Source organism: Marmota monax, unplaced genomic scaffold (genome assembly GCF_021218885.2).
Source record: "Marmota monax isolate L192 unplaced genomic scaffold, Marmota_monax_Labrador192_F-V1.1 WCK01_AAM20220418_F8-fsc00024, whole genome shotgun sequence".
NCBI lineage: Eukaryota > Metazoa > Chordata > Mammalia > Rodentia > Sciuridae > Marmota > Marmota monax.
The window spans coordinates 18,976,387-18,999,925 of record NW_026695224.1 but is presented as its reverse complement, the minus strand read 5'-3'; the positions used below and the strand labels follow the sequence as shown (position 1 = coordinate 18,999,925).

General features: G+C 46.3%; 2 protein-coding genes across 6 annotated transcripts in view; one reads left to right on the top strand and one right to left on the bottom strand.

Annotated features, from left to right (window-relative positions):
- Window positions 1-13,043, bottom strand: part of LOC124086511 (cocaine esterase) — an 18,474-nt gene extending 5,431 nt beyond the window's left edge. For 2 of the 5 annotated variants that reach the window (XM_046434801.2, XM_046434804.2), the window contains exons 1-3: window positions 11,443-11,578; window positions 3,410-3,525; window positions 801-1,005 (exon numbers count right to left, since the gene is read on the bottom strand). In XM_046434801.2, coding sequence (XP_046290757.1) covers window positions 801-1,005; window positions 3,410-3,485 — 281 coding nt within the window. In that variant the 5' untranslated portion in view covers window positions 3,486-3,525; window positions 11,443-11,578. Of the gene's footprint in view, window positions 1-800; window positions 1,006-3,409; window positions 3,547-11,442; window positions 11,583-12,906 lie in introns of those variants that run through there. The other 3 variants (XM_058576050.1, XM_046434802.2, XM_046434803.2) reach the window with 3 other exon arrangements.
- Window positions 9,878-23,539, top strand: LOC124086518 (uncharacterized). The gene is made up of 5 exons (XM_058575911.1): window positions 9,878-9,961; window positions 11,076-11,586; window positions 12,010-12,251; window positions 12,406-12,561; window positions 12,876-23,539. The coding sequence occupies exons 1-5, from the start codon at window positions 9,878-9,880 to the stop codon at window positions 12,879-12,881; spliced, it is 999 nt and encodes a 332-aa protein (XP_058431894.1). The 3' UTR covers window positions 12,882-23,539.

Below are 23,539 nucleotides of genomic sequence, written 5' to 3'. Positions count from 1 at the left end.
ACCCCCAGGGAGGCCTCAAGATTGTTGAGCACTTGATTCCAACTCCTTCTGCGGCTGGGCAATCCTGATTCTAGGGCCCTGTGTGGGAAACACTGGCTGCCTTGTTGACAATCACCACTTATCCCTGTCCCCATTCAGGCCTGGAAGAGCATAGGTGTCCCCACACAGGTGGTGCCTGAGTGGATGGAGGTTAGTTCTCACAGAAGGGTAATGGGGCATCCCACAGCCCAATTTGAGACTCTCAGAAAACCTCACCCCTCCACTGACTCTCGAGCTGTAAGCACATGCCCCTTTCCCTTGGCCCTGTGGATGGGGTCCCCAAGGAGCCACCACTGTTGCCTTCCTCAGGGATCTGCAGCATCAACTGCTGGAGTCAAGGTCTTTTATATGTTCAGAGAGCCACGCCGACCCTCTCCCAGAATCATCTCCCCTGGTGGGAGAGAACCCCTGAAATAAGCTAAATCCAGGGACATTATTTTCTGCTCTGTGTTCAGCACCTGGAGCTAATGCCTTTTGGGTTCCACACTCTGAGGCAGGGGCCTGGCAAAGTTACTTCTGCATTGGAAGAATGAGTGTGGGAATTACCCCAATGTAGAGGCATACGTTTTTGTATATTTGTTCATTTCGTACCTGGGTTTCAAAGATGGTGCATTAGTTTGCAAAAAACACATTAGCACTGACCTACAGCCCCAGGCCTTGCAGTATAGTGTAGATGAAGGAGCCACTGCAGCCTGGCCCAGGGCTCAGATTACCCACCCTCACTCCATCCCTGAGGTTTCCCAGACCCCAGGAGAACTTACATGGCCGGGTGGGAGGTCCCATCCCTCACACCACTCCAAGCTTCAGGGGGTTCAGGGGCTGCAAAGCGCAGTGGTCCTAGAGGTGGCTTGGCAAAGGGAATTCCCAGGAAGGTGTGGACCCCCACATCGGTGCCCTTCACACGGACGAGGCTGCCCCTCACCTGCCCGGTGTGTGTGGTCCGGATGGGGCTGACTGAGTCCTGGCCTGTGGGCAGAGATGCACTTCAGGCTCAGGTCTCATCAATCAGCTGCTGACCTACAGCACTGGGCCTGGTTGGCCCTCCTCAGCTCAGCCTTGTGGAGGGAGCCTGATCTGTCAACATTCACTTCTAAATTTTTCTGCCCCTACTGTGCCTATCCCCACCACCACTATCACTCGACCAGCTCACAGTATCCCTCCAGGCTCACCAAACCCCTGTGCCTTGCCACCATCCTTCAGCCCTAGCAACTGCCAGCAGAATGTCTTTTGGGCTGATGGGGCAAGAGTGTCCACTGCACTCACTGTGCCAGGTCATGTCATGCACTAGGAGGACTGTGGGAATGGAACTAAAGTTTCCCATCCTCAAGGGTCTCATGCTAGAGAAGACAAGAAATGACATAAAGAAGCATCATTCATGTAAGGAAAAACAGACGTGTGGAAACATGGACCAATGGGAGCTATGAGTTCAGACCATACAAATCTTGTCCTGCCTGGGCTTGGAGATCAAGGCAAGGAGCCATTGAAAAGTCAAGCTAGATATATCTGGCTTGTCCAAGTCATGATATTTGGTAAAGGTTGTTGTTCGGCATGCTGGGTTTAAATCTTCTCTCTATCCAAGAATGGCCTGCTCTTGGGTGCTGTGCAGCTCTCTGGCTGTCCCAGTCCTCTCTGTGCTTCAGGGTGTAGGAAGTTGGCAGTCAGGTCCACAGTTCTCCTGCTATTGTTGTCATCTCCACAGCTCCCACATCACTGGAGCCTTCCTTCCCCTAGGCTCAAGATTTCACTCCAGAATGTGGTAGATCTGAGCTGATTTCCATAAGAAAAAGTTAAAAACTCCAAACCTCCTCCTCTCTCCCACCAGATCCCCTAGGATCTGCATGTTTGATACTCCCTGGTATAGGACAGGCCAGGGCAGCAGCCACTCACAGGAACAGAGAAGGAAATTGGGCAGCATCCCTCCAAGTCCAAAGACACTCCTCTCCCTACCAACATGCTGTCTCCACACAATGCCTTGCCAGAGGGATCTTGGTCCATGTAACTCTTTGTGGTGACTGGCCACTAATGCCTGATATTTGTAATTACAAAGGGCAAAGCCTGCTAATTAATCCTGATGACATAATGTCGCAGCTTCCTTGAGAAGAAGCCCTGCATGAATCTCATCCATGTATGTATGTAGGGGTGTGAAGTTTCCTTGTGTCCTGATGAGGAAATGGTCACACCAGAAAAGATGGTTTTGTGACAATTTAGGTGAGAGACAAAGATGAGTAGTGCGTAACACCTGGACCCTATTTAAGACCTAGATGGGCCTGTGGAGGAGCCAGGACTTGGTGGGTAGAAGACTGTAGGACACAAATCTATACCCTCTCAGGACTCAGGTGTTTTTTTTTTTTTTGTATGTGAGTTCAAGAAAAAGATTGTTGAAAATAGAATATTTCAGGGGAGGGGCTGGGGTTGTGGCTCAGAGGTAGAGTGCTCGCCTGACATGCCTGAGGCAATGGGTTCTATCCTCAGAACAACATAAATATAAAATAAAGACATTGTGTATGCTTATAACTAAAAAAATAAATATTAAAAAATACAATCTTTCAGTGAAGCTAGAAAAATCTTTCTGCTGAAAAAATTCTCGTTCTCTCAGCCCCAGGTAAGAGAGGAAGCCTATCAGTGGTGATCCAAAGGGGACAAGGGACCATGGATTCCTCTGTGCAGATTAGACTGGGAAAGTTGGGACTATGTACAACACCCACAATAGGAGCCTTTTGCGTGGGAGGGATCAGGGCTGCTGACACTCCCTGGGCATGGTACTCTCTTACCAGCACCTTCTGATAAGGGCCTAGAGACTTCTAGCAGGTACAGGGCACTTCACCTTTGTTCCAGAACACAATCCAAGGCATGCCAACTTGGGTTTGCCAGTGAAGGGAACCCAGCAGGCACTCAGATCAGCATTAAGAAGTGGTACCACGGGCTACTGTAATGCCCAGGGCCAGTATCCTTGCCTGTGGAGCCTAGGGAAGGTGCCAGCACTTCTCTGGCCAAGGGATCAAAACACTCGGAGCCAAATGTAACCATCAAGCTCTTATATTGCTGTTGTTATTATCCAAGGGTGAGTAGTAGCTACAGCCACAGACACACACAGGAGGGGAAGGTCCTCTATCCCTGTTCCTTTGCCAAGAGGCTTATCACTTGCCCATACTGTGCTCCTCAGAACCCCTCACACTAGCTCACTCCTCCATGGGGGTGTCCTCAGGCAGCTCTGACCCTCTCTGGCTCACCCTCCAGCCCCTCATCCCCTTCATCTGTCTTCTCTACCAACTCCCCCGCCCTGGTGCCTTCCCTCCAGGCTCAGGCTCTGTCTCTGTGCACTTTGGCAGATCCAACCTGGTCTCTACCACCCTCCCCATGGCAGCCTCACCTTGGCCCTGGATGAGGAGCATCAGGAGCCCATAGGCCACGATGAGGAGCCAGACAGGAAGTCGATGCAGGCACATGGTCGGCTCCCAGGGATGCTTCTGTATTCCTGGGCTTCACCTGGAAATGCAGAGCAGCATTCTGCCAGGTGGAATTTGGATCTGACAGTGAGGAGGCGGGGAAATGGGTGGTGCCCTGCAAGGGGTGTGCTGCAGGAGAGTCACTCTGAACTCTCAGAGGTTATGGAGCCAGTGTGCTGTGGGCAGGGCCCTACCCCTCTTCTTCCCTTGGCCACCTCCGAAGGTACTGCACAGCCTCTGCAGCCTTCTGAGATCCCAGGACCCCTCTCCTCACACCTGGAGTCACTAATTCCCTGTCCTTGCTGACCCAGGCCTATGAGGGTGTCGGGGAGGAGAGCAGGAAGCAGAGAGCTGGATGTAACTTGAGGAACCTGGAGGGCTTCTCTGGGGGTTGCAGAATGAAGATTTCCAGAGATGGAGAAATACAGGTGACCTTGCTGGAGTGTGGGGAACTGCTTACACAGTGGCAGGGAGATGTGACTGTGACCTTCATAGTTGATTGGGTGCCCTTCAATAGTTCCTAATCTCTTATAGACCATGTTCTGAGATCCTAGGAGGGCTCCACCCTTCTTAGTCTGACCCTTCTTGTGAAGGCATTTCTGTAGATACCCCATCCACATAAAACCAAGGTCCAATTTACAGTCATTATCCACTGGAAAGGTGCGAAATAAGTGCCTGCCTGTCCAGGGAACTCCTAGGGATTAGATGCCTCTGGGAGATTCTGAAAGATCCTGAGCCCTGCATGGGTGAATGGAAGCCCGTCTGGTTAGGAGGATCTGCTCAACCTGACTTCCCTGATGAAGGGGTGTGGGGCTCAACTTCAGACAGCCTAGAGATTCCCCTGCAAACCATCCTTGGCTAGCCTACCCCCACCCCACCATAGGCTCTCACACCTCAATATTGTTTCCTTCTCAGCCACATTGGGGAATAATCAGCTTTATCCACAAGTGAGTAGCCATCATGCTGAGAGCACTGCTTCTCCTTGACCTCCACCCAATCAGCAAGGCTGCTGTGGATTCAGTTCCCCTTCCAGTGTACTCTGCTCCAAGCCATCGCCCAGCTCCAGCCTGGGCAGATGCTTTCTCTGCTCTGATTCTCCTCACTTAGCTCTCAGCTGGGCTCTGGGCTCCTCCCAGCTCAGTCCTATTATGAGCTCCTTTGTGTCAACTGGACAACAAGTGCTTCTTCCTAATCTGGAGTCTGCTAGGGTGAAGGTCCCCAGGGGCTCTGCCATTTATGGCACCATCTTACACAGGCCTTGGCTTTGACAATGACCAAGGTAATAGTAATAATGAGAAATGATGAAGAGTGTCAGGAGCGTATCTGTGTATGTGTTTGTATATATTATACCTTATACATATATAGAGATGAGAGAGAGAGAGAGAGAGAGAGAGAGAGAGAGGATGGAAGATGGAGGCAGAGTCTAAAAGTCAAAACAAACATCTGCAGTGAGATCCCCCAACACATGGTTTAAATACAATTTGATCTAAGACCATCAGACCAAGTGTTGAAGAGGATGGAGCAACTGATACCCTTGTAAATGGCTGGTAGAGATGCAAAGTGACAGAGTCTTTGTGGAGTAAATTTGTTATTTCCCTTAAACATTCCACACACACTTGCCATGTGATTCAGCAATTCTCCTCTCCCATCTTTCCTCAAGAGAAATGACAGCTTGGGTCCATATAAATAATTTATGACAATGTTCCTAAGAGCTTTATTAGAATTGGTCAAAAAATGGAAGACACTCAGATGTATATTAATTGGTCAGTGGATAAAGTGTGGTGTGTCCCTACAAGGAATGCCACTCCCCAGGAAAAGGAATCTGAGATCTGCTTGCATCTCAAAAGTAGTATGTGAAATGACAGAGCCATTCCTAAAAGTGTCCATGTGCATCATATTTGGGGCAAGGCCAACTAGAGGAACCCAAGCAATTAGGTGACTGCCTTAGAGCAGGATTCAGGGCAAAGAAGGACTACAAAGGGGCATGAGGAAGTTTAGGAAGTGAAAGAAACTGGTAAAGCTTGTGGTGGTGGTGTTTGCTTATCTTACATATTACCTCAGAGTGAGTAAATTGTACACTCAGTAGATTAATTTAATTGCATATAAGTTATTCCACACTGGGTTGTGAATGGATGTAGCTCAGTGGTATAGTGCTTGCCTAGCAGGCCAAGGAGGTAGGTGTGGTCCCTAACACTGTACACACACACACACACACACACACACATGCTCCACACTGAAGAATTTTAAAAATCTATTAAGTATCTAAAAAATATTGTGGGAAACACTTTGGGTAATACAGTGTGCTTCTGCAGAATTGAAAGATGGAAGCTTCCTTGCAGGAACTCATTAAATGCTATAAGGTTGCACCTATCATTCTTCACCAAAAGGAAAGTCCTTTATGTGCTGGGTCCCTTCTGGCTTAATGTTAACCTTGTCTGTGCACTGGTGGCCCAAATGGCCAAATGGAATTGTCATTTTTGCCCCAAATTCATGAAGTCTTTGATTGGGCTTAAATATAATGAATGGAAACGAGGGGGTCATCTCCCCTTGGGTAACTTGTACCCAAGGAGGGCATGTCAGTCAGAGGTTTGGAATTGGGGGACTCCCAAGGTCTTTGGGATGAGAAATCAGCCTCTTAATGTCTAATAGAAAAAGATTTGAGGGGACCCAGAGGCACAATGATCATTATTTGCTAACTTTGTACAATGAGAAAAGATGAGAGGGTTTTCATATGAGGGGCCAGAGAAATTTAGGGACAGCAATGAAGGGAGAAGAAAAATCACTGATGTGGATGTTATAGTGAGTGGGGGATGGTCAGGAGACTGTAGGGGGAATTCTGCAAGGCAGAAGGACACCTTACTAGATAGAGAGGTTCTCAGGGATGAGGGACAAGAATCTCTTCTCAGGACCTCCTGAGCCTCCAAGGCCTCTTCCAGGACACACCACACAGAGAAACATCTTCTCAGGTGTGTTATAATCATGTCAGTGTGGGGATCACAGTGTCTGCAGATTCACAGAGAATAAGAGCCACCTTCAGGAGACAGGATCCTGAGGACCCCACCTGGCTCTCCTGGACATACCCAGCTGGCCCAGGCTTTAGAATCAATGGAGAAAGCCAGTCCTGCTCCTCACAAGTGTGGGGATGGAAATAGATTGGTGAGTGGGTTGTTTTAAATAAGCAGAGACATTTTCTAGTAGTTTGCAGTCTTGGTGGCTGAGATTTGGGTGGTAGGTTTAGGGTCTGGGAACTTATGTCCACCGAATTCACACATTGAAACCTAGTCTCCAGTGTGATGATATTAAGGGTTAAGGTCCTAGCTGGGAGTGGTGGTGCATGCCTGTAATCCCAGGGACTCTGGGGGCTGAGACAGGAGAATGGAGAATGAGGAATTCAAAGCCATCCTTAGCAATTTTGAGGTGCTAAGCAACTCAGGTAGACACTGTATCTAAAATACATACATACATACATACAAAATGGACTGTGGATGTGGCTCAGTGGTTGAGTGTTCCTGATTTGAACTCCAGGTACCAAAAGAAAAAGAGTTATGGTCCTAAGGGTATGAATAAGATATCACTGGGTTGTCTTGATGAGTTCTTCTTCCTCACTTGTTCAACTCTGAACATTATAGAAGTTCCAAGGCAAGAATTTAAAAGAGTTTTTTTAATAAAGGCTTTTCCTGGAGAAAGAAAGGGGCCATAGCTGTGTAAAGGTTAAATTTAAGTTTTGCTCTCCTGTTAAGTTTAAGTTTTGCTTTTCTGTAAGTTTAAGTTCTGTTTTCCTGGAACCCGAAACTTATGTTAAAAACAGTTATTTATGTCAAAATGTACCCTGACCCAACACCCCCTGACAAAAGGCATGATTATTCTGTAATGGTTATTTTGTAACAATCCCACCCTCGCATCCTAACCGCCATATGAACTTCCCTGTTTAAACACTGCATTAAAAACTCTGCTTAAGCTGTGCTCAGGGCTCCAGCTTCTCTCAGGAGAACTCTGAGCCCCAGCATGCTGGTCCAATAAACCCCTTTGCTTTTGCATGAGACAGTCTCTTGGTGGTCCTTTCCTCCGACGTTTGCCCGACCCTAACATTTGGGGGCTCGTCCGGGATTCGTCAGTGGCAGACGAAAGACCCCAACAGACATTTCTCGGGGTAAGTAAGGCACCTCCTTTTTGTTTTCTTCGTTGTGATCGCTCAGGACTTTTAATTTTAGGGCTTGGCAAGGTGGCTGTTGGCGGAGAGCGTAAGTTCTCCCCGACGGTGGTGGACAGACGTGTCCAGAAGCCACAGGCTACATCCCCAGGGGACGCCTTGGTGGACTCGGGAAATCGAGGGACGGAAGTGCCCCCGATGCGAGGGACAGAAAAGCCCTCAGCTCAGGTGTATTTTGCCAATGATTCAGACTCAGTGACTCTGTTGCCAGCCCGTCAGGTTCTGCCAGCTACTCAGTTTTGGTTTCTATTTCAAACTTGTGGTGGACGTCTATTGTTTGTCTTTGTTGTCTGTGTCATTACTTTCACTGTTTGCATATCCCTCATTATGGGACAAGGTAACTCAACTCCCCTGTCTTTGACCCTTGATCATTGGCCTAAAGTCCACTCAAGGGCCCAGAATCTCTCTTTTTCAGTGAAACGCCGGACCTGGCAGACTCTCTGTACATCAGAATGGCCCACTCTTGGAGTCGGATGGCCCCCAGAAGGATCCTTCCACCTCCCTCTAATCCGAAAAGTCAGAAATATTGTTTTCCAGCTGGGGCCACATGGTCATCCAGATCAACAGCCATATATTCTCACTTGGCAGAACCTCTGTGAATCTCCCCCTTCATGGGTGAAACCTTTTCTTGTACCTGCCTCCACCTCTACCCCCACCATTCTGTCCCTCAAACCCTCCGCTCCTTCTCCTCTTCCTCCCCCTCTTCCCTCCATCCTCCCTGAATTACTAGATTCCCCTCCTCCACCCCCATATCCCTTGCCCCTCAGCTCCCAACGTCCTATAGACAATTCCCCTGAAGCAGATCCGATCCCTTCGGTAGAGGAAACTGCTCCAGATGGCTCCCTTGCTGTAAGCCCAACTCCTCCTCCATTGGAGGAAATTGGGCCAGCAGGGGGAACCCGCTGACAGCGAATAATTAAGAATCTTGATGCTCCAGTAATGCTCCCCCTCCGCCCCTACGGGCCAATGATTGATGATGGACAAGGGGGAGAAATACAAGTTTACCAATATTGGCCCTTTTCCTCTTCTGATCTATATAACTGGAAAAATATTAATCCCCCTTTTTCTAAAGATCCCACCCGACTCACAGGTTTAATAGAGTCACTGATGTTTTCACACCAGCCTACTTGGGATGATTGCCAACAGCTTCTAGGGACCCTCTTCACAACTGAGGAACGAGAGAGGATCCTCCTGGAAGCCAGGAAAAATATTCTTGGACCAGATGGACGACCAACCCAACTTCCCAATCTAATTGAAGCTGCCTTTCCCCTGAACAGACCCAACTGGGATCCCAACACCCTCGAAGGTAGGGAGCATCTGTCCACTTATCGCCAGACTCTAATAGCGGGTCTCCGAGCGGCCGCCAGATGGCCAACTAATCTGGCCAAGGTAAGAGAGATTATCCAAGGGCCTAATGAGTCACCCTCAATGTTTCTAGAGAAAATCATGGAAGCATATAGGAGATATACTCCTTTTGATCCTCAGGCAGAGGACCAAAAGGCATCTGTTGCAATGGCCTTCATCGGGCAAGCTGCCCTAGATATTAAAAAAAAAGCTACAACGTTTAGATGGACTACAAGATATGACTTTAAGAGATTTAGTCAGAGAGGCTGAGAAAGTGTATTATAAAAGGGAGACAGAGGAAGAAAAAGAACAAAGAAGGGAGAAAGAAAGGGAAAAGAAGGAAGATGAAAGGAATAAAAGACAGACTAAGATGTTGGCAAAGGTCCTGGTCACAGCAGCAGACAGACTAGAAGTTAAAAAGCAAGGAGACAGAAAAGGGTACCTGGGCCCACGCCAAAAATTGCCCTTGGCTTCAGACCAATGTGCTTACTGTAAGGAAAAGGGACACTAGACCAGAGAATGCCCTAAAAGGAAACAGTCACGCCAGCCAGCCATCCTAACCCTGGAAGATGATTAGGGGAGTCAGGGCTCGGACCCCCTCCCCGAGCTCAGGGTAACTTTTGAAGTGGAGGGGACCCCAGTAAACTTCGAACTGGACACAGGAGCAATATACTCAGCCCTTAAAACTCCATTGGGCCCCTTATCAAACAAGAGGTCACTAGTTCAAGGGGCTAATGGCAGTAAATATCGGGCTTAGACAACTAAGAGGACTATGGACTTGGGGAAGGGTAAAATTCATCACTCTTTCTTGGTAATCCCAGAATGTCCAACCCCATTGATGGGCAGAGATCTGCTCACCAAACTCCGGGCCAAAATAACCTTTAACCCTGATGGTCCCCAAGTGGAGTTTCTGAACCCTTCAGTAAAGACTCCCATAGTCACAGCTTTAACTATGTCAGTAGATGATGAACATCAACTCTTCGTGCCCTCTAAGACTGATAAAATGGGCAAGCTACCCCCAAAATGGATAATAAATTACCCCGATGCCTGGGAAGAAACTGCTGGACTAGGTTTAGCAGTCAAACAGCCTCCGATAGTAGTGAAATTAAAAACCTCTGCCTCCCCAATCAATATTAAACAATATCCTCTAAACAAAAAAGCTAAAAATGGAATAAGGCCTCATATTCAAAAATACTTGGCTCTAGGGGTCCTAAGGCCCTGCCAATTGGCCTAGAACACTCCCCTACTGCCAGTAAAGAAACCTAGAGGAGACTATCATCCTGTGCAGGACTTAAGGGAAGTCAACAACAGAGTACAGGACATTCACCCCACAGTACCTAATCCATATAATCTGCTTAGTACTCTAAATTCTGAACGAAAATGGTATACTGTCCTGGACTTAAAAGATGCCTTCTTTTGTTTGCCTTTACATAAAGATAGCCAGCTACTGTTTGCTTTCGAGTGGGTGGATCCAGAAACAGGAACATCTGGCCAACTAACCTGGACTAGACTCCCACAGGGGTTCAAAAACTCCCCCACTCTCTTTGATGAAGCCCTCCACAGGGACCTCAATAACTTCAGGACTACACACCCAGGAGTCACCCTGCTTCAATATGTGGATGACCTGCTGCTGGCAGCTGACACCAAGGAAAACTGTGAGTCTGAAACACGAGCACTATTATCCGAGCTTGCTCGGCTTGGATATAGAGCTTCTGCCAAAAAGGCTAAAATCTGCCAGCAAGAAGTTATTTTCCTGGGCTATTCCCTTAGAGATGGCAAAAGATGGCTCACAGGGCCCAGAAAACAGACTGTTGTGCAGATACCGCCCCCATCTAATAGGAGGCAACTTAGAGAGTCTCTCGGGACTGCTGGCTTTTGTAGATTATGGATTCCTGGGTTTGCATCCCTAGCCGCTCCTTTGTACCCACTGTTGAAGGCAAACACCCAATTCCAATGGACCCCCAAACATCAGCAAGCTTTTAATGATATTAAAAAGGCACTGCTATCTGCTCCAGCTCTAGCACTTCTGGATGTAGAAAAGCCCTTTACTCTTTACATTGAAAAAAAAAAAAGAAATAGCCCAAGGAGTGATCACTCAGACTTTAGGGCCCTGGAAGAGACCTGTAGCCTACCTGTCCAAAAGGCTAGATCCAGTGGCTAGCGGGTGGCCCCATTGCCTAAAAGCTATAGCAGCAGCGGCCCTTCTAATAAAAGATGCTGATAAATTAACGCTGGGACAGAAGCTAACCATTATAGCCCCTCATGCCCTGGAGAACATCATTCGTCAGCCTCCAGACAGATGGCTATCAAACTCTAGAATAACTCACTATCAGAGCCTGTTGCTTGACAAAGACAGAATAACACTAGGACCCCCAGCCCCACTTAACCCAGCCACACTCCTACCTGAAGAATCATCAGAGCCTGTCATCCATGGCTGTCAACATATACTGGCAGAAGAGACCAGTATACGACAGGATCTAAAGGATCAGCCACTGCCCCATCCTGAGGTCGTGTGGTTTACGGACGGCAGCAGCTTCCTCCAGGACGGTAAGCGGCGAGCTGGGGCAGCAGTAGTTAGCAGGACAAAAGTCATCTGGTCCTCTAGTCTCCCGGAAGGGACATCTGCACAAAAGGCAGAGATGATCGCTCTTACGAAGGCATTAGAACTAGCAGCAGGCAAAAAGGCCACCATATATACTGATAGCCGATATGCGTTTGCTACCGCCCATATACATGGGGCTATTTATCAGCAAAGGGGGCTATTAACCTCAGCCAAAAAAGAAATAAAAAACAAAGATGAGATTCTCAGCCTTCTCTCAGCAGTGCAAAACCCCAAAGAACTAGCTATAGTGCACTGCCCAGGGCACCAAAAGGGAAATGATCCAGTGGTGGTCGGAAACAGAAGGGCAGATGAGGAAGCTAAGTTGGCAGCTCTGACCAGAGTAACCATGTTAACACTTTCCTCACCAGGGGAACAACAGTCAGGAGATTTAACTGTGTTGGAGTACCCAGGCAATTTAACACCTGAGGACACTGAAACTGAACTCCTTGACTCCACCGGGCCTAGCCTGCAATTTCAAAAAGCCCTACACTATGTTAAAGATGTGCATCAACTCACTCACCTTGGTTCAAAAAAACTACAGGCATTCCTGAAGGACCAAGAGCAGAAATTTCCGCTGACCAGCACACAACGAAAAGAAATAGCCAAACGGGTAATAAGAGCCTGCTGGGTCTGTCAATTGGTTAATGCTTACCCTTCCAAGCTTCCTACAGGGAAGTGCCTACAAGGGACCAGACCAGGACAATTCTGGGAAATAGACTTTACTGAAATTAAACCAGCAAGGTATGGACTTAAGTATCTTCTAGTTTTTTGTAGATACTTTTTCAGGGTGGGTTGAAGCCTTCCCCACGAAAAAAGAAACAGCTCAAGTGGTAATCAAAAAGATCCTGGAGGACATCTTCCCGAGATTTGGCCTGCCTAAGGTAATAGGGTCCAATAATGGACCGGCGTTCGTGGCCCAGGTAAGTCAGGGATTGGCCAGGACCCTGGGGATTAATTGGAAGTTACATTGTGCTTATAGACCCCAGAGCTCAGGACAGGTAGAAAGGATGAATAGGACTATTAAAGAGACCTTAACAAAATTGAGCTTAGAGACCGGCATAAAAGATTGGACTATGCTCCTACCTTATACACTGTTTCGTGCAAGAAATACTCCCTCAGTCTCTTTATGTAATCTTACCCCCTATGAAGTTCTCTATGGTACCCCTCCTCCAATAAGAGACCTAACCCCAACTTTGAGACTTAATGATTCCTTCCATACTCCCTTGCTTGACAGACTTAAAGCTCTTGAAAAAACCCAGCAGTACCTGTGGAAACAGCTGGCTGCTTCCTGCCAACCTGGAGACGAAGGGACCCCACACCAATACCAAGTGGGAGACTTCGTCTATATAAGACGACATCAGGTGTCATCCCTGGAGCCTCACTGGAAAGGAACCTGGTGGGCATGTGACTCAGGGTTAACTCCTTGCATTTCAGCCCAGATATTTAACAACTCTGTAAATTATTGTGTAATGGTACAAATATTTCCCAGAGTGCTCTATCATGACGCAAATACATTTGAAGATCAAATAAGGGGATATACCACCCGATTCCGCCGGGAACCTGTGTCCCTCACTTTAGCCATATTATTAGAAATAGGAGTTGCTACAGGAGTGGGTACAGGAACTGCTGCCCTGGTCCATGGGTCTCAACAAATGGCCCAATTACAAGCAGCAATAAATCAGGACTTAAAAACATTAGAAACCTCCATCACAGCCTTACAAGAGTCCCTAACCTCTCTCTCTAAAGTTGTTTTACAAAATAGACGAGGGTTAGACCTCCTCTTCATGAGGGAAGGGGGACTCTGTGCTGCCCTAAGGGAGAAATGTTGCTTCTATGCTGACCATAGTGGGGTAGTCAAAGAATCAATGACTAAATTAAGAAAACGCCTTGAGGAGCGACAACGAGAGAGAGAGAGAGGCTCAAAAAGGATGGTTTGAGTCTTGGTTCACACAATCCCCCTGGCTAACTACACTCTTATCAGCCCTAGCTGGTCCTTTAATAATCCTCATGTTATTGTTAACTGTGGGACCCTGTTTACTCAACCGTGTGGTCTCCTTTCTTCAAGCTCAAATTGGACAAGTTAAACTTATGGTAATAAGACAACAGTATGTCCCTTTAGCAGACACAGAGTGTGATACCCCTCAATAATCTTGTCACTTCTAAGATTAGAAGTACTCAGAAAAAGAAGTGGGGAATGTAAAGGTTAAATTTAAGTTTTGCTCTCCTGTTAAGTTTAAGTTTTGCTTTTCTGTAAGTTTAAGTTCTGTTTTCCTGGAACCCGAAACTTATGTTAAAAACAGTTACTTATGTCAAAATGTACCCTGACCCAACACCCCCTGACAAAAGGCATGATTATTCTGTAATGGTTATTTTGTAACAATCCCACCCTCGCACCCTAACTGCCATATGAACTTCCCTGTTTAAACACTGCATAAAAACTCTGCTTAAGCTGTGCTCAGGGCTCCAGCTTCTCTCAGGAGAACTCTGAGCCCCAGCATGCTGGTCCTATAAACCCCTTTGCTTTTGCATGAGATAGTCTCTTGGTGGTCCTTTCCTCTGACGTTTGCCCGACCCTAACAGCTGGTGGTATCCTGGTATCCCAAGAAGTGAGAGCATCCTGCACCTTTTAGACATTTTAGACTTTCTTTGTTTTCCTGATCTCTTCCCCCTTATCTCTTCCTTCCTGATGAGGCCCAGGAGATGCTGGTGGAATGACCAAAAGGTGAGAAGCAGGTGGGCTGGAAAGGCCAAGGTGGAGTGTTGGGGCCGGAAGGGAGCTGCATCCCAGGAGACCTTAATTAGCAGCTCCCTGTCTGTTCAGGGGGTGCTTCATGAACCACCTTCTAGGAGGGGCAGTATATGTAGGGAATCCTGGTGGTCAAAGTGCTCAGGAGGCAATTACCATTCTAGTCTCCCAGGGGTGGTCTCCAACTTCCTGGACTCCAACTGGCCTCCATCTTCTCCATCGACCCTATTACCTATCTACATTGACTGCCTGTCTTTAATTCTGGCTTCAATATGGTCATGGGAGGCATTATTTGCCCCTTATACCATGTAATGACTCAGTGAGAAGGTGCCGTCCATGAGTGAAAAAGCCGAAAGCAAGCTCTCCTCATACTCCCAATCTGCTCGCATCTTACTTTCTTTCTTCTTCTTCTTCTTCTTTTTTTTTTTTAATTTTTTTTTCAGACTGAGATTTGAACCCAGGAGAACTTTACTAGTGAACTACATCTCTAGTTCTATTCATTTTTACTTTTGAGAAGTATTGGCATGAGATCACTATTGGCATCAGATCTGCCATTTTAGGTCGGGAGCCATTTTATTCAGGGCCTCCCAGGCTTCGATATAGGAGCCATTTTATCTAGGGACTCCAGGCTTCCATTCCGAATGTGCCTGCTAGAAGGTTCACCCCACCCCAGCCCAGGACACAACCCCTAAGCATGCTTGTTGCTGCTGTCCCAGGAAGGACAGCCTTGTCAGTTTGCTCCATGCTACTGCCAACAAATCTCTTGTGAGGGATTCAGGACCCTCCTCAAACCCCAGACTTTGACCCCCTTGATGGACCCCCTTCCCACCGTTCTCCACCTTCTGCTCTGACCCCTCTGGGACCTCCCTCACCTACTTTCTGTCCACCTGCTACTCCTTCTTGCTTGGCGCCCTCTACCCAGCCTGCACCCTTGCTTCCCTTTTGATAAGTAGCAGGGTCAGAGGGAGTTGTCCAGGTACATGTCCCTTTCTCCCTTAGTGACCTCTCCCCAGTGGAAAGGAGGCTAGGGTCCTTCCCCTCCAATCCCTCAGGGTACAGTAAGGAATTCCAATACCTAACTCAATCATAGGATCCAACTTTCCATGATTCTATCCAACTGACTTCTACCTGAGGAAGGCAGGAGAGTTTGGGAGGCGGGTTAGGAAACAGCAGTTTTACCCAGCTTCTTCCAGATTTATGTCAAGACTTACATTGAAATGTAAATGGAAGAGGCCTGCAGACTCAGTAGGAGACTGATCTGAGGCCCTAGGAAAAAGAAAACAAATGTAAAAGTGTGTTTTACCTGAATTCTTAGTATACTAAACCCAAAAGCAAATTGTAAGGCACCTTACTAATTACCAGGTAGTCATGATTTCTAGGACCCTTTGGTTTTTTTTTTTTTCCCTCAGGTTCCATATTTTGGGAGCTCATGATTTGGATCCTATACACCCAGGTTAATGTTTTTCTGATCAGTCCTATTTTTATTCAACTTTTTAAACTTCTGTAACATTGCAATGAAGATTTACCTACAGCAAGCTACAAGGCCTTTGCAATTGTGTCCTGTGTGCACACCTGTGTTATATTTTGTATGTCTATATGTGTGCACATCGATATATCATGTACATGATATCCAAATTGGCAGATATACAATGAGTGCTCATAAATTAATAGAAATGGATCCTTTAATTCACATGATTTAAGAAGGTTCAATCTCAATTGCGTAAACAGATGAAAGTAAAGATGTCTTTAGGATTATTTACCTCACAAGTCTCTCCAGGTGGTCAAAGAACTATTAACTCTTGATGTCTATAGAATGTCTAATATCCATTGTTTCTAGGACTTTTCTTCAACAAGGGAGAAATGGCTAAGACTGTTCAATACGCTTGTCTGATATCTTCATAAAAATAAGTGTATTAGATTTGACATGGGATTACTCATAAATGTGGTTATTAGACATCTGATTAATTTATAAGATTAAGATGCTAACTGTTAAATATAACATAAAGTGCTCTTAAGTCCTTAAATTCCACTAGGTAAAATTTTTGTTGTTTTCTTCCATTGATAAATAAAAAAAGGGGCTAAGATTGCTTTGTTATCACTGAAAACAAGTTTACTGAAAATGTAAAGTCCCAACAGGTATAATACTTGAACATTATAATTTCATGAAATGGTAAACAAATGTGATTCTCTATACAAAGAGTTCCAAAAGTTTTAACTGTGTTTCAATTAGAGTACTTTAAATTACGTAGAGTATTTCTTCTCATTAAAATGGAATAATCTGTCTAAATTTAGAAATTAACAAGGATTGTTTCAAACAGTGAATAAAAAAGAGAATAACAGATGGGAAAGGGAAATTAGAAGGTTTTAGGCATGGAACCATATTTAGTAGAAGGAAAAGAAAATGATTCTGGATAAAAAAGACTTTGTTTGATGAAATAAATAAGAGGATCAAAATAAGTGATAAAAAAGTCTGTATAGATTGGAGATATATATATATATATATATATATATATATATATATATATATATATATATATATATATATATATCAAAGAATCAGTGAAAGGTGTCAGATCAGGCTGGGCAGGCAGCAACCAAAGTCGGCAGATTTAAAAGGGCCACTGAACAGGCTTTACTGAGATATCACTCCCAGGCGGAACTCAATCAGACCCACAGAGGGGACAGGGGAAGGGTCTGAGGAGAAACCGAGTGGAAGCTGGACCGGACTGGACTTTTATGGGGCTTACAGCAGGAAGGGAAGGGCTTGGGACAGGAAAAGGTGTCTCTAGGATCCCTTGCCCCCTTGGAGTTGGTCAGGGGAGTTGGCTGAACTCCAGGATTGGCCAGGGGGTCCTGTTGATTGACAGGCGTTAGTCAGGAGATCTGGCTGATTGACAGGCATTTCCACTGGCATCTGATTGATGTTCAAAGCAGCGCGGGCTGCTTTGTTCTAAGTTGCCACTAAGTCGCCACCAAGTCGCTGCCACGGACCTAACATAAGGTATTGAAGGTTTTTCCTAAGGTCAAATATTAATGTAATGATATAAAAGAAAGTTTAATCTACTTGTTAAAATGACAATGATTTCTTAAATTGTTAATTTACCAATAACATTGTTTTTATTAAGTTTTACTTTTTAGAACAAATAATCGTGAGGGAATTTAGGATTATACAACTGTTAAACAACAACTGTTCCAAGGTTTAAATTTTGTTTAAAAGCTAAACTTGGTTAATATAAAAACATCAATGGAATTATGGTGCTATTTCTCTTCTTTGTATATTAAGTGTGTACATATCTTCCAGGTATACAAGTCTTTAAGATAGAGGGTATAAAAGAACATTATATCAAACTGGTGTTCTCCAAACTAAAGTTGTATGGTAATTTTAGATTCATAAGGATAAAAAACTTGAATTGGGTATTTATTTATATCATTTAATTCTTTACAACCGGACCTGTTATCAGTAAGATGTGTAAAGCATTTTGTTCCTTTTTACAGTGGGATACAATTTAAATGTATTTTTAAGTTAATGAGTGCCTAATCTATTTAGAGGTCATTATTGTAAAACACAAAAGCATTTTGCTACTTTTCTACAAAAAAAGCTAAAACCTCTCACCTTTCTTCTCATGTTTTAAATGTAATATTTTGTGTTAGCTAACTTTCATATGGGTTAGGTGGGTTTGAGGTGATTAAGAACCTGTGTGCATGTAAGAACCACCAATCAGGCACCAACAGAACCACCTGTCTGTCAGCGGGGTCTCCTCACCAATCCTGGTTCTTAGCAAGCTTCCCTGACCAACCCCAGGAGGACAATGGACCCCAAAACCCCCTTTTCCTGTCCCAAGCCTTCTTCCTGCCCTAAGCCCCATAAAAATTTCAGACAGGTCCAGCCCCACTCACTTCTCTACCCGGCCTTCGGTCTGGGGGTCTCACTTGGGAGCAAAATCTCAATAAAGCCTCCTTCAGCAGCCTTTTCAATCTGCCTCCTTTGGTCACTGCTGTCTGAACTTACATCTGGTGCCGAAATCCAGGAGGGATTTTCTGGCCTCTCCCTTAAGGGATTGAGATCCACTCTCCCTACTTCAAAGGAACCAGGAAATTCCTAAGCTGCTCCTTTCCCTCTCCCTTCATCCAGGCCTACAGGATTGGGGTAAGTTCCCATGTTTCCCCTGATCTACCAGTCCCTTTGTCTCGGGGTATGGGGGGGGGGTCTATCAGTAAGTCCTGTATGTGCCATAGACCTCCACCCATTCCATTCAAGGCCCAGGAACTGTGGAGACTTCCCAGTCCTTGCGTGACCTCTTCCGATTCTTTTGGGCCCCTGGTGGGTTGCAGGGTCACCTCAACCTTATCTGTTCCTTGGATGAGTGCAATCAGAATTTGGGACACCTTCTTCTGTTCCTACACACCCCAGGGTTTCAGAAGGTCATGGGAAACAGCGAGTCCCCCTTAGACCCCAAATCTCCTTTGGGTTGCTTTTACCAAATTTGGACTCACTCAAGACCTAAGCCGAAAACCCCTCGTCTTTACTCCACTGTGGCCTGGCCCCAGTGTGACTTAGACAGTGGGTCACAATGGCCCCCAGAAGGAACTTTTGCTTTTAAATACTCACTAAACTGGACAATTTCCATCACTGGACAGGAAAGTGGGCAGAAGCACCTTATATCTGGAGGCACATTCAGGCATTTTGAGGCTCACTCCTGTCCCCCCTTCTGCTCTGCCTGCTCTACTGCTCAAGCTTTCCTTGCTAGGGAAAATCCCAAACGCCTTTCCCATAGTTCTACATCTCCTTCCTCATTCTCAGATCCACAGGAGCTGCTCTCAGCCCCACCTTCCTGTCTTCCCCCTCCCCTCCCACACCTGCACCCCTCCACCTCCTGCTGCTACCACAGTTCCTCCTCCCCGACTCCAGGACCTCTCCCTTCGTCCCTCTTCCCCTCCTGTCCCTCCTACTCTCCTGCAGCCATGGCTCCTCCACCAAATTCTACTACTCATACAACCCTTCCTTCTCTTCCCACTCACTCCTCTCTTCTTCTGCCAGTACCAATACCTAGTCTCAACAGGCCCTCTCAACAGTAACCCAAAGCTCCTTTGCCCTCTCAGGGAAGTGGCAGGTGCAAAGGGATTGTCCGAGTACATGTCCCATTCTCACTTCAAGATCTTTCCCAGATTCAAAAGCGCCTTGGGTCCTTTTTTGCTGACTCTTCTAATTATATTAATGGACTCTGATAACTCTCTCAGACTTATGATTTTACGTGCATGACTTTATGTCACTCTTTCCTCCACCCTGGATGACCCTGGATGACTGAGCCAGCATCCAGAAGGCCAAATGAGATCATGCTGATCAAATTCATCTAAAAGATATGACCCTCCCCACAGGTAAAGCAGCCACTCCCCTAACTGAAACCAAGTGGGACTATCAAGATGACAAACGAGGTCACCGTTACTGCACTCATATGGTTCAATATCCTATACAGGCATGCATATAGTTTCAATATGTTGGTTAAATTTGATAAGCTGAGACAAATCACCCAAGATTCAGATGAGAATCCAGCCTTATTTCTCAAGTGCCTTACAGAGGCCCTCACCAAATATACTAAGCTGGATTCTGAGTCTCCCTCCAGGGCTAAAGTGTTAGCAACCCATTTCATTACTCAATCAGACAATGATACTAAAAAAAGGCTCAAAGGAGCTGAGGAGGGCCTTCAGACCCCTATCTGAGATCTGGTGAAAATGGCCTCTAAAGTCTATAATGCCCAGGAAGAGTTGGCTGAAGTAGCCAAGAAGGATCAATTGCAAAAAAAGGGAACACTCCAAACCCAGGTCTTGGTGGTGGCCCTGAGGCCTATGGCTCCAGCGAGAGCTTCACAGGGGAACCAGGATTCCTCTCCACCAGAGCCTTGCTTCAAATGTGGATGCAATGGTCCCTGGGCTTGCCAATGCCCAAACCCATGGCCCCCCACTTCAGGCTGTGTCCCACCAGTAAGCACACAGGAGATTGGAAGAGCAACTGCCCCATGGCTGGCCCTTCCTTGGTACCTCCATGTGTAAGTATGACTAGTCAGGCTGTCCCTTCTCTTGAACTATTGGGGTTCACAGAAGACTGAAGATGCCTGGACTCGAGGATCCCTATCACCCTCCCCAAGCCCAGGGTAACACTGCAGGTAGTGTGTAAGTCCACAACCTTTGTTGTGGACAAGGGAGCAACCTATTCTGTCTTGCCTGCCCACACTGGGCCTCTGTTTCCTTCCCAGGTCTTGGTGATGGGGATTGACGGCCAACCCTCCTTCCCAAACAGAACTGCTAAACTGACCTGTGCCCTGGAGGGACACCCTTTCACATACTCTTCTCTGGTCATTCCAGCCTGTCCGGTTCCTTTCCAGAAAGAGATATTCTCCAACTACTAGGAGCCACACTCCAACTACATCCCTAGAGTACTACCACCCATCTTCTTTTACCTTTAATCCTCAACCTCTCTAATAACCCAACAGTACCTACTAAACTAGTGGATCCCCAGGTCTGGGTCACCTCCAAGTCAGTCGTAGCCTCCCACCACAAGCCAGTCTGTATCTAGCTGAAACTTCAAACTAAATTTCTTTTGCATCCCCAACTTTCCATCTCCAAAACCCACAGGAAAGGACTTAAACCCATCATAGACTGATTACTTGCCCAGGGACTCCCCATCCCTTCTCACTCCCCCTCCCATACTGCCCATACGCAAACCCTCCGGAGCCTATCACTTAGTCCAGGACCTCTGCCTAATTAATGAGGCGGTTATTCCCATCCTTCCATTGGTTCCCAACCCTCACACTCTTCTTTTGCATATTCCCCCTTTGACCACTCACTATATTGTCCTGGATCTTAAAGGTGCCTTCTTTACAGTGCCTCTCCATCCTGACTCTTATTACCCCTTTGCCTTCATATGGGAAGAAGCTACATCCTTTTGGCCTCAGTAGCTGACATGAACAGTCCTACCCCAAGGCCTCAGGGACAGTCCCCACCTCTTTGGGTAAGTCTTGGCACAGGATCTAACTGCTTGTGACTTGGGGGAGAGCACTCTCTTACAGTTGGATAGAAGCCTTCCCTACCTCCAGGGAAACTGCTGACACCATCTCCTCCATCCTCATCATGCAGATCATTCCCAGGTTCAGACTTCCCGCCTCCATCTGGTCAGATAACCATCTGACCTTCATTTCTCAGGTGGTTCAACTAGTCTCCAAAGACCTCAACATAAGTTGGAGGCTCCACATCCCTTACTGACCCCAATCCTTGGGTAAGGTTGAGAGGGCTAACGGCATTCTCAAGGACCATCTCACCAGACTTGCTATTGAACTCAGGCTGTCTTGGCCCAATCTCCTGCTTTCCAATCATTCCTTGTCCCCTTGTGTCCTTCCTGTCCTATCTCATACTTCTACACAAAATTCTAAAGGAACACACAGACTGTTGCCTTCCTGGGCCATCCATTGACTCAATCCCAGTACAGCCACAAACTGAATCAGACCCCCTTCTACAGGGCGACACTTCTTACTTCAGGAATTGCATCCTCAATCATTGGAACCTCGATGGATGGGAACCCGAAAAGACATACTTACAACCCCAATGGCGGACAAGCTTTTGGGCCTCTCCCCCTGATACTGTGTCTCCTGCCTTAAAAAAAATTTCCTCTTCCAAATGTTCACTCCTGGACTTCCAGCACTCTGGGGTCCACCAAACTCAAGATTTCTTGCCGACCCTCTTTTTCTTTTAGTAATCGTTACTCCTCTCAAGCTTCTATCCCAACCCACAGATGGTTCTTCTACATCCAAGAGACATGGCACCCGGATGGCACCACCTGCTCTCAGTTTATGGGTCAGGGTGATTGTCCTTCCATTGGCTGTAATAGGGCAGTCACCCTTAACATTACTGGATTCAACTGAGCCCCCTTGTCCCACCTATGTGCAGCAATGCTATGCTTCATATCAGACCAAACTGAGGAATCTGGTAAGGGCTGACCTGACACCTATGGTGGGTGCCCTTATAATTCATGCAAGAAATGCTTCCTAGATCAGCCTTGGTATGAGAAACAAGCATATACCAAATTAATTCTTTGGAAACCATGGGACCCAAAATGGGCTTCTGGTGTTTTGGTAAATTTTATTCTTGGGGTTCTCCAAGCACCACTCAGCTTCTATCAGAATATGCAGAACTTATATACAAGTGTTCCCTCAAATTCACAAAACCATCCAGGAGCAAGAGAAGGAACTCCAACACCAGCTGGATGCAGCTGCTCATCCTAAAGCTGACCCTTTCTCAGGGATGGCCCTAATATGTCAGGGCCTTCAGCTTCTCAGTTTATCCAAAGTTAATGACATTTCAGACTGCTTCCTCTGCACAGGTTTGCATCGTACTCCGTTAACTGGGATCTCCATTGATCTTCCTCTCAATACCTCAACCATACCCTAAGAGCCCCCTCTCCAGCCTTTGAGGAAGTCACTCTTTTTGATAACTCATCAAGGAATTTCCCCTGCTGCTACATTGCCTCTGGTTCAGCACCCTGTGACCAAATCATTCAAATCACTTTCCCAACATTTGTTCTGCTGGGGTTCTTTTTCTGTGGCAATGTTACCCTCACAAAAATTCTAAGCCTAACATGCCCTTTGCTTTTTATATTCCTTCCATCTTGGGCACTCAATAAACTCTGTACAGTGAGGCTGAATTAATATGACTTGTTACTATCTCTCTTTCCAGGACAGATGGACCGTCTTTCTAACAGTAGTTGTTGGACTCTCTCTTGCCTCCTCACTCACTGCCTCTGAACTGGGGACAGGAGGACTTGGTTATGCAGTAACCACTACTCAGAAGCTTGAACAACAACTTCGGGAAGTGGTAGAGGCATTGGCCAACCCTAACTTCCCTACAAAGGCAAATCACATCTATTGTTCAAGTTTCATTACAGAATCTTCGAGCCCTGGGTCTTCTGATGGCAGACAAAGGAGAAACTTGTCTATTCCTGAAAGCAGAATGCTGCTATTATATCAGTGAAACTGGATTGATCAAAAAGAATGTCAACACCCTCCTTTCATTTGGGTGAAAGGCTTAAACAGCAACAATCAAATGACCCTTGACCCTTGTCCAGGCTGGCTAAACTCAACCCTCATTACAATGGCTGACTCCCA